This window comes from Brassica napus, chromosome C7 (assembly GCF_020379485.1).
Source record: "Brassica napus cultivar Da-Ae chromosome C7, Da-Ae, whole genome shotgun sequence".
Taxonomy (NCBI): domain Eukaryota; kingdom Viridiplantae; phylum Streptophyta; class Magnoliopsida; order Brassicales; family Brassicaceae; genus Brassica; species Brassica napus.
Genome location: NC_063450.1, coordinates 42654261 through 42665513, shown reverse-complemented (window position 1 = coordinate 42665513; position 11253 = coordinate 42654261). Strand labels below are relative to the sequence as shown.

At 34.1% G+C, this 11253-nt stretch overlaps 2 protein-coding genes across 2 annotated transcripts; one reads left to right on the top strand and one right to left on the bottom strand.

Moving 5' to 3' along the window:
- Nucleotides 1-3223: 3223 nt before the first annotated feature.
- Nucleotides 3224-6946, bottom strand: LOC106350687. The gene has a single exon (XM_048761927.1). The coding sequence runs from the start codon at nt 5141-5143 to the stop codon at nt 4289-4291; it is 855 nt and encodes a 284-aa protein (XP_048617884.1). The 5' UTR covers nt 5144-6946; the 3' UTR covers nt 3224-4288.
- A 39-nt stretch (nt 6947-6985) lies between these two features.
- Nucleotides 6986-9799, top strand: LOC106348701 (putative pectinesterase/pectinesterase inhibitor 28). Its single transcript, XM_013788492.3, has 2 exons — nt 6986-8110; nt 8497-9799. The coding sequence occupies exons 1-2, from the start codon at nt 7114-7116 to the stop codon at nt 9576-9578; spliced, it is 2079 nt and encodes a 692-aa protein (XP_013643946.2). The 5' UTR covers nt 6986-7113; the 3' UTR covers nt 9579-9799.
- Nucleotides 9800-11253: the final 1454 nt, after the last annotated feature.

The following is an 11253-nucleotide window of genomic DNA, read 5'->3' as shown; positions in this document are numbered from 1 at the left end:
CATTCTCAAACCCTCGCATCATATTCACATCTTTCATAGATTATTTCCCGCCACTGTGAACCTATTACCGTTGGTTCCATTATGTCCTTCAAACCATGCCACTCGAGAGCTGGGACCAAAACCAGGTGAAGCTTTCAAGATTCGTGTCTCAATTTCCATACATCTCACAACCTGTTCTTGGCACAATAATCTGCTACAGAGATAGAGGAAAATCAGCTATTTGCAACCCAACTTGTAGAGCTTATAAGCGCTTACCCAAGCTTAACACTGGTTTGATGAGCGTCGTACTACTCATTTCTATCTTGGATTCGATCAAGACATCAAAATTTTCAAAGTCTTCTTGTGTGATTTTCAAGGTCTACTACTTATTGATTTGTAAGAATCACTTTATTATTGAATTTAATATAAAGAAGCTTTGCTTTCTTCTGTTCTGATTCATTGCTTGTGCATTTTGAGACCAAAAAATATCCACATCTTATCTATATTGACTACTACATCATATACCACTTAGCTTTCTATGTATATGTTTTATTTAAGGGAGTGTTATTGAATTAATGAAATTTAATAGAATTCAAATTTAAAGTGAAATTCACTTGGACTGAGTATTTGCTACATATAATATGAAATTAATTAAAATCACCCGTTATAAAAATTCTATTTGTTTTTTTGGAATTAATTAGTTTCAATGGAATTTGATGTACTTTTATAAGAAAAACTAGATTAAACAAAATCTTGTGTTTCTTGTTTGGATTTTGGATTTTAAATTTCTTCAAATATACTTTATGTTTTTAAAGTTCTCATACAATGGTAAGAAATATATGGTTGATTGAAGTGGGAGTCTTTTGACTTTTTTAAAAAAAAAGAAATATATTGTTGGTGTTTGATCTTCTTCTTTCAATAATTTTTTGGGTTTGATCGAGGTTCCTATTGTTTTCTGATATCAAACAAATAATTATGGATAGATAACTGCTTAATAAAGTAAATTAAAATATTTTTTTAAAAAAAAATCAGTGGTTTTTGGAAACAAAAAATTCCATAGTAGTTATAAAATGAATTACAACTAATTCCACATGCATTGTAGTCGAATCATTAAACTCCATTGAAATACACTCAAGCTCTAATAACAATATTTAATTAAAATTCTATATTCAATAACACTCAAATATAGTTAAATACTTAATTATAATTCCATAATTATCATCTAAATTATTTGTAAAGTCAAAATATTAAAAATTAGATAGCTATACTTTTAATTAAGAAAACAAATATTAGAAGTTAGTTAGTATCTATACTATTATTTATTAATTGATTTTACTTGCTTGTCAAAGCTTCTCCATAGTATTAATTTATTTTGCTTATTTGTCATTGTGTATTGCTTATTTGTCATATTTTTCATAATTTTAGACAATTTTCTTATTTGTTATGTTTTTAATAATTTTATTTTTGCTTATATATTTTTCATATTCTTAATAGTTTTAATTGGTAATTTTATTTATTTGTCATATATTTAAAATAATTTTAGGTGGTAATTTTAGTTTTGCTTACTTGTCATGTTATCCATGATTATTGTAACTAGATTACCCAAGTTGTTTAACTAAGGTACAATTTTAAAATATGAATCCAAAGATCACAAAAGGATAAGAGTCTTTTGTTTACTTTGCGGCTTGTCCAATTTTGTAAAACTAGTAGACTGAATCAGTCTTGCATGATTCTTTCATTTGTTATCATCATGTAGAGATTACGTTTGAAGTTTTTATGAAAATAACATAATATATCAATCAAGCTTTAGGTTTGGTATCCGCAATAACTACAGGCTTAGCCTTGAAGGGTAAAAACTTTTGTCCGCGCATAAACGGCTCCAAATTCCTCTACGTTGTGGGTTTCTTCTTCTTTTTCTTCCGCCCTTTGTTGCTCGTTTTCCCTCTTACGGTCACTTTCTCGAGCTCAACAATGTCTGGTATATGTCTCTCAATCAATCACTTATCAACTTCTTCATCTCTTAACAATGTGTCTCATATATTTTCTCTCTAGATGTTCCTCGTACGACGAAGACGTTGATTCCAACTCCGAGATCCCCAACTCTAGCTCATGTTCCTCGTACAGTGTATCTGAGGAAGAGACAATGGCTTTGGTGGTGTGTAGATGAAATAAACGAAGAAGTTGGATTGTGTATCTTCTTCTTTAGGCAATGATCTCGAGGAGCTTAAAGATTGTGTATATCTAGGCTTTGGGTTTAATTACGAGGAGATTCCTGAGTTTTGTAGTATAAATTTACCGGCTCTTGAGCTTTGTTACTGGATGAGTCAGAAGTTTATGGATCAAGCTCATCACCATACTTAGCTTGAGAAGAAATCGATGACTGAATCTCCCGTAAGCCTAGTTTTCAAAGTTTTAACGTTTTTTTTCTAGCATTTGAGTTTGTTTCCAGATTTTCTGTTTAGATGAAATGTGTGAAAAATGGGATAACTTCTGAATAACATTAATATCTCCTTTACTCTTAGAACTCGAAAAACTAAACCTTCTTATTTCGTTGAGAAATTGCAAGTTCTACCCAAGAAATAAATGTCTATCTCATTAATCAAATCTAAAAACTGCATATAAACCTAAGCATAAAACAAAAAGGATACATTATCTCAATTCAAATATCTATCTGATAAATAATGCAGATAAGTATTTTATCGCTGATTATTTTAAATTGAGAAATGATGAAAATAGATATCTTATCGTTTATGATTATTTTAAATTGAAATAACTATTCTTTATTGTTTTAGGGTCTTACTGTTTTATGGTTTTCTTTTGTATAGGGTTGAAGTTTATATGCAGTTTTTAGATTTGATTAATAAGATTGAAAGTTTTCTCTTATTTTTCTTGTTACGGAAAGAACTTGCGAGTTTTCGCCGAAATAAGAAGGCTTAGTTTCTGGGGCATTCTAAGACTAAACGAAATCAGGTTATGGTAGTTTCTGCTCGCTACATCAATGTCAAAGCAAATTTGAAATTCTGGTGAAATGTATTGTTCATATTTATACTTAGGATGAAACATGTGCAAAAGAAAGCAGAAGAAGTTAAGTTGCAAAGTTACATCTCAAATCATGAACTGGAGCATTGGTTTAGACTAAACCGTTTAGTCAATTGGCTTGAGGGCTGTTATGGAACATAGATTTTTGGCAATTGCCGAAATGATAGAAGACTCCATGATAGATGGAAACAAGAGAAAAGAAGAACAAAAACAAGAAGCAAATCAACCAAAACACAATTAGATGTAACGAGAGAAGATGCAGACACAGGAACGTTTAAAACGATATACAATAAAATGAAAAAGAGTCAAACAACCTTCAGAGAGAAGGGTACCGCCAGCTTCTTCAGCCTCATCATCACCATCATCATCATCATCTTCATCATCATCATCATCATCATCAATCTCCACAACGTTGTCCTCTTCGCTCAGTGGATTCTCTTGCCCCAGATTGTTGTTCTCCGCTGCCTTCTCCTTGGACTCCTCAACAGCCACGATAATGCTTTCGCAAATTTCGGGTTGGGATGCGGAAGAGCTTGCAGAAGACACAACTTGGTTCTCCATTACAAATTCTTTTTTCTTTAGTTTTTTTTTTTTCGGATTGTGAAGTGAACTCTATCTGGTTGTGCTTAGATTCTCAGAAGTGAGGACGTTATTTATTGAGTAGATAACGTCAAATTATGGTAGAAAATCTCCAAGGTGTGAATTTAATCAAAATCAGAATTTATTTTGAATTCATATCTCAAAATATGATAACAAATTATTTACGCTAGTTAGTCAAAGTAGCATCTTTCAGTGTTATGATAAGATGGTGTTATTCTTCCCCAATTTTATACAAATATTTAATCATTTCATTTATTTTCATAGCAAAGATATTGGTCTATACCACTATGGTTCGTGCCATGTACTAATATGTATACATCCATCCTGAAACTCAGATTTCTTCACAAGTTCTCAAAAATTCAACACTATTACTAATAACTCTCACTAACTTAAATAACAAAATATATATTTGGATATCTACTTTTTGCGATCAGTGTCCTTAAAATTATGAGATGTAGAAAAGAAAGGGATGAATAGTTCAGATTTATAAAGTAAATCAACCAAAACACAATTACATGTGAATATAAGAAGAGATACTACAGACAAAAGGAACATTCAAAACGAGATACAATAAAAATTAAAAAGAGAAAAACAACCTTCAGAGAGAGATGTGATGGAAAGAGAGGTCTCTAATAGCAATGAAACCTCAAAAATGAAAACTAAACAATACTCAAAGGGATAAATCCTTGCCCCAGCTTTTAGGGTTATCTTCATCTGGCTCATCATCATCATCATCATCAATCACCACAACGTTGTCCTTCTCGCCCACACGATTCCCTTGCGGATACAAATTTCTAGGAAGATTGGTGGATCGAGGACGAAGAAAAGGAGGAACGTTTCTAGGGAACATCGGGGCATAGGTGGGTCTGGGCCCAAGTCCCCTTGAAGAGGAACCATCGGTAAAAGTGTTCCCTGTGAAGAAGCGAGTAGGAGCCATGCGAGGAGCAATCATGTTCATGGGCCCGACTCCGCTATTGAATGATGGGTAAACGCCGCCGCTTCCTCTACGTTTGAAAGATTCAAGAGTGATCCCAAGATGATTATCATTTGATAAAGCATCTTCTGAATACCCACCTAGGAGCAAGTGAGGCTTGTCAATGTAACGGTTCAAAAAGGAGAGTCCGGGGAAGTCTTCTTCCATCTCCTTCCTCTTCTTTTCCCACTCACGATCATGCTTGTGCGCGTTCTGGTGGCCACCTAGGGCTTGGGTGGTTGAGAACCCTTTACTGCAAAACTGACAAGTGTAGATCTTATTAGATCTTGATGGGTAAAGCATCGTCATCTCTGTACCTGTTCGGACAGCACCAGACCCGAGACTAGGGTTCTCACTCCCCCTTTCAGACCCGAGACTAGGGTTCTCACTCCTCCTTTCAGACATAACCTCCTGGTCAGAAGGCACTAGGCTCAGATTGTTGTTGTTCTCCATTGCCTTCTCGTTGGACTCCTCCACGGCCACGATAGTGTCTTTGCTGGTTTCGGGTTGGGGTGAGGAAGAGCTTGCAGAAGACATAACTTCGTTCTCCATAACAAGATTTTTTTTTCTTTGATTTTTTTTTCTTTGATTTTTTTTTCTTTGATTTTTTTGGATTGAGAAGTGATGTTTATCTTTTTGTGCTGGATTAGGAGAAGTGAAGACGCTATTTATTGAGAAGACAACCTTAGTGTTCGTTAACAATTATGGTATAGAATCTGCAGTGTGTTTTGACCCATAAAAAAAAGAATTTCCAGTGTGTAAAATTAATAATACCAAAACTACTTTGAATTCACGTCTCAGAAGTTATGGTTGGTTCTTCAATTATGTTGATTATACTTGTGTAAGAAAACTGTACCAATATATTTAATTATCGTATTTTCTTTGCGCAAATCCATAATTTTGAAATATATATATGGTTGTTTCTCTAATCACTTTAACCCTTAAACCATACTCTTTTTTGTCCTCCAGACTAATATTTTTGTGTGAAATGTGTATGAAAATAGTTTTTATAACTCGGGATTTACACTCCCTGGAATAGTTGTATATATTCGTGCTTACGTATTATACTACTATCAATCCATGTTAGAAGTTATTTTGTTTCTCTAATCAACTTTTTCTTTTTAAAAATGGCATTGCACTAAAATAAATATGTACCACTACAACCCTATGGTTTTTATTCAGATATGTTACAGTTACACGTATTTACGTTATATATTAATGACTAACATCTCAAAAGTTTGAAAATTGATTTTCTTATATTATAGAAATTACATAAAAGTAAAGCAAATATTAAAAATTATAATATTTCTATTTTCTTATAAATGCATGTTATATTCTATCTATTTTTTTACCAGAAAATATATTTAAAATAACAATTAATAAGTTAACTAGTCAAAGTAGCATATCTTCATGTCATGGAAGAATTAATAAGTTAAAGACTACTATTGCTTCTTTGCCATGAGACAAAAATAGTAAAAAAAAAATTGAGATATTTTAATAGCTTTTCCGGTCGTATAATTATGACAAAATTACTCGAAAATGTTTTGGTCAAGAAAAAAGATACCCAAAATGAAAGAAAATGACAAAATGGTGCATGAACTAGAAAGAATAACAGCTTTATTCCTAATATTTTGATTTTCAGATATATATGTATATCCAGGAAATGGAAAGCTTGAATACCTTTTAGCATCATTTTTTTCTTAAATCAGAATATAAAACTATTGGTAAAAAATATCTAAGATAAAGTCATGAATACTGATTTATTACTTAATAATATGTTGGTTTTTTTAATCCATAAAACAAAACACCATTATCAAATCTATCTTTTCCCGGGGGGAGGGGGGTGATACTCCATTAAAACTTGTATACTAACTGGAGTTTTTATCTTTGGATAAGAGACGATTCTTAGCTTTTCTTAGATTTTAACTAAGAAAAGCTAAGAAAAAAACTAAGAAAAGCTAAGAATCGTCTCTTAAATAAGAGATATAAAAGCCGAAAAGTGTAAAAAATAATGTCAAATCATAAGTTAAGAATCCCGGTTAAGAGACCAGAGTTAATCATGCCCTTGTAAGTTGTAGTCCAGTTTGATTATTGTACAATTTTGTTCATAATTTTATCTGATATACCTACATTGACATGCATTGTTTACATTATAAATTTAGATGTGGAGCAAAAGATCTTTAGATAATCTTAATTTAAAGTATCAATGGATTAATCCATGTTTAGTAACTCATAGAGAGAAAAAAGCCAAAACCACAAACCTATTTTGTCTTTTTATCTCTCGCGCTCTTAATCCGGACGACTTTCTCGCAAAACCTCATAAAACAAAGCAAGCAAAACTACAAACCTCTTTATCTATCTGAAACAAAACTTTCATTGTGAATATTTTAAAAAATTATAATAAAACTTACACTCCTAAGGAGGCTACGTAAGCTTCAAAAGTGGAGTCTATACAATAATTAGTTCTTTAGAAAAATAGAAAATAATATACAAAAAAAACAACCAAAAAAATTTGATAGAAAATGGCATTTGGATCATATGACGATGATTCGAAGAGGAAAAGGAGGTATGCAATGATCTCCATCTCTTCTGTTCTTCTCGTTTCAATGGTTGTCGCCGTTACCATCGGCGTCAACGTCAACAATCACGATAACGGAAGTAAAGAAGAGATCACGGCTTCCGTTAAAGCCATCAAGGAAGTTTGCGCGCCAACGGATTACAAGAAGACTTGTGAAGACACTCTAAGGAAAGATGCAAAAGACACATCAGACCCGTTGGAGCTTGTGAGAGCAGGGTTTAACGTGACCATGAAGCAAATAACTAACGTGGCGAGGAAGTCACAGACTATGATCGAGCTACAAAAGGATCCAAGGACGAAGATGGCTTTGGATCAATGCAAGGAGCTTATGGATTACGCAATAGGCGAGCTTAGTAACTCGTTTGTGGAGTTGGGAAAGTTCGAGTTTCACAAGGTGGACGAAGTGTTGATTAAGGTTAAGGTTTGGCTCAGCGCGACGATAAGCCATCAGCAGACTTGTATCGATGGGTTTAAAGGGACGAAAGGTGATGCAGGTGAGACGATAAAGAAGGCTTTGAAAACCGCGGTGCAGTTAACGCATAACGGGCTTGCGATGGTCACCGAGATGTCGAATTACTTGGGACAAATGCAGTTCACGGAATTGAATAGTCGTCGGCTGCTGGCTCAAGAGCCTTCGTGGGTTGATGGGCGTGTGCGTAGGCTCTTGACCGCTCCATTGTCTGAGGTCAAACCAGATATGGTGGTGGCTCAGGACGGGAGTGGTCAGTATAAGACGATCAGCGAGGCAATGCAAAATGTCCCCAAGAACAAGAATGTGACTTTCGTGGTTTACATTAAGACCGGAGTCTATAAAGAGTTTGTTCAGGTGGACAGGACCATGTCAGATCTGGTTTTCATCGGTGATGGACCAGATAAAACTGTCATTACCGGCGAGAAAAGTTTCCAGGACGGTATTACCACCTACCGTACAGCCACCGTTGGTAATGATTCTTATGATATCTCTAACCTTTCATGGCTTTCTTACTAGAGAAACATCTACAAATAGCATTAAATCAATTTTTTGTTTTAAAAAGAGCATAAGAGAAAAAGAAGTCATCGAAATATCATTCATCAAAAAGTAAAATACATATATATATTTGAATTTAAGATTTAATGATTATAGTTTAAGATTTAGTATATTTAAATGAGTTAGGGTTAGAAATTTAGAATTTAGAATAATTTAGTGTTTTATTGATTAATAAATATTATTTTAGAGATTTTTCTACTTGAAAGTTATTTAGTAACCAAAAAAAATTAAAAAGTAATTATGAGATTTTTCACTTATTATTACCAATATGTGTATATGACGAATGAGCCATGCATGCAGCAATTATTGGAGACCGTTTCATTGCCAAGAACATGGGTTTCGAGAACACAGCCGGGGCGGCAAAGCATCAAGCTGTTGGAATTAGGGTTCTCTCAGACCAATCCATATTCTACAACTGTAGATTTGATGGTTACCAAGACACACTCTACGCACATTCCCACCGTCAGTTTTACCGGGACTGTACTATCTCAGGCACAATAGATTTTCTCTTTGGAGACGCAGCCGCTGTATTCCAGAACTGTATATTATTAGTGAGGAAGCCACTACCGAACCAGGCATGTCCCATCACCGCACACGGTCGTGAAGATCCGAAAGAAACAACAGGATTCGTGCTCCAAGGGTGCACAATTGCTGGCGAAGCGGATTACTTGGCGGTCAAGGAAAGTAGCAAAGCTTATCTTGGAAGGCCATGGAAAGCGTATTCAAAAACTATTATTATGGACACGTTCATACCGGATTTTATTGCGGCCGAAGGATGGCAGCAGTGGAAAGGAAACTTTGGTATTGACACGTTATTTTATTCGGAGGCAAGGAATACTGGGCCGGGTGCAGGTGTCACGGGCCGGGTTACTTGGCCAGGAATCAAGAAGTTGAGTGATGAAGATATTCTTGGATACACTCCGGCTAAGTACATCCAAGGTGACGAGTGGATTCCTAGTAAAGGTGTTCCCTACACCCCCGGTCTTTTCGCCGGAACCGGTTTAGCAACCGTGGCCGCTTCCTCCGATTCTACACAAGCAGGTTCCAGCTCGAACACGACAGGGACAGGTCCAGCGGCTGCTCTACAAGCAGGTTCCAGTTCGAACACAACAGGGTCAGGTCCAGCGGCTGCTCCACAAGCAGGTTCCAGTTCGACCACAACAGGGTCAGGTCCAACGGCTGCTCCAGGAGTCTCTGCAGTCACTAATACCACTGGCTTAGGGTCACCATCAGCTACTCCTTCAGCTTCACCATCACCATCAACTTCTCCACCGGCTATTACTTCAGCTTCACCGTCAGCTTCTCCATCGGCTACACCTTCAGCTACACCACCTTCAGCCTCCCCTTCGATTTCACCGTCAGCTTCTACTCCGTCTACCTAGAGGTCGTGTCTGTAAATATTTTGACAAACCTTGAGGATTTTGTAAATGAGTACATGCATGATTAGCTTTGTAAATTCATGTTAATATCTTCCAGTATATATGTTGTTACTCATTTATTAAAAAGTTAATTAGTACATCTTGTACATGAATCATATAAATGTTACTTCTTGTACATGTTTCAAGAAATCAACAATACTAGCCAATGACAATTTAGTGACCATGCATGGATGGATTCATGTCTACATGATTTTTTGGAGCAAGTGTTAAGACATGTTAATAGGGAAAATTGCATTACTAAACTCTCAAATTGACATTCATTAACACTTTAAACCTTCAATTTTTTAAAAAAATATTTATTATTTATTTTTTTACTTTTTTTTTTTAACTTTCTGATTTTATTTATTTTAATAATTCGTTTTTATTTATTTTATTTATTATAAAATTGACACATCATCAGTTTTTATTCGTAAATAAACCGTTCCAGTCACTTTTTGAGACAAGTAAGTCAAGTTGAATATTTCTCGTGATAAGATGTCACGTTGAAGTCTTAAAGTGCTAATAAAAAAGGTTGAAGGGTTATAGTGTTAGTGAATACCACTTTTTAAAGGTTTTTATGCAATTATTTGCATGTTAATTTGTAGCAGTTAAACAAAAGTTACGAGGGTTTAATTTTAGTAGGCCTGGGAGTTCGGGCCGGTTTCTTTCGGGTCCGAATCCTTCGGATTTTAGACATTTGGATCCAATAGGTACTTGTAAATTTTCAGTTCGGGTCGGTTCTTTTCGGATCGGGATCGGTTCGGATCTATAATTAAAATACCCGTAAAATACCCGTAATATTTTAGGTCCATACCAGGTTCGGGTATTTAAAATCTTAAAAGGACATAAAATACCCAAACTCCATCAAATTTAGTCAATATTTGTCAATATATCTAATTTTTTTACAAAATAACTTAAATTAAACTATTAATAATTAAAATAAAATATTTTTAACCTCTAAATTTTACATTTTAAAGCTTCGATCTATCTTATTAAAATAGAATTACACTTAAGAATTGCCCCTAAATTTTTTAGCTTATTTACATTATAATTCCACTGAGACTTTAAATAATCCTTCTTTTTAATAATGTTGTCTTCTCCGATTAATTAATGCATATTTCTAACTAGAATTTTCCTACCAAAACGGAAATAATGACTTCAAGACTTCAACATAATTTGTTTCCACTAACTGAATTACAGTGTCAAAAATATCACGCCAATTGAATGTTATAAGAACTGTAACCAGAAGCTTTTTTCTTCACTTACCATGATCTGTTTTTAATAACTAAACTATACAAAAAATGTGTCACCTTTCTTAATAACTGTAACCTCAAGTTGTAGCTCTTCTCCTATAACTGATGGACCTGTATACAGAGAAATGGACAATAATTTTAGTTTAAAAGAGAATTAAAATCATCACTTCAAGTCTTCATTCATATTATATTTATGTTAATAATTATTCGTCCAAAAATCCTATGTTCAGTTACGTTATCATTGGCATCATATAGATATATTATTGTAACCCATAACAGCAACAAGATTCATATATATATATATATATGTATCTTAAATGTATAAAATTCCAATCATATATAGCAATGATTTTCTAATCTTACTAAACAAACCAAATCAATAAATT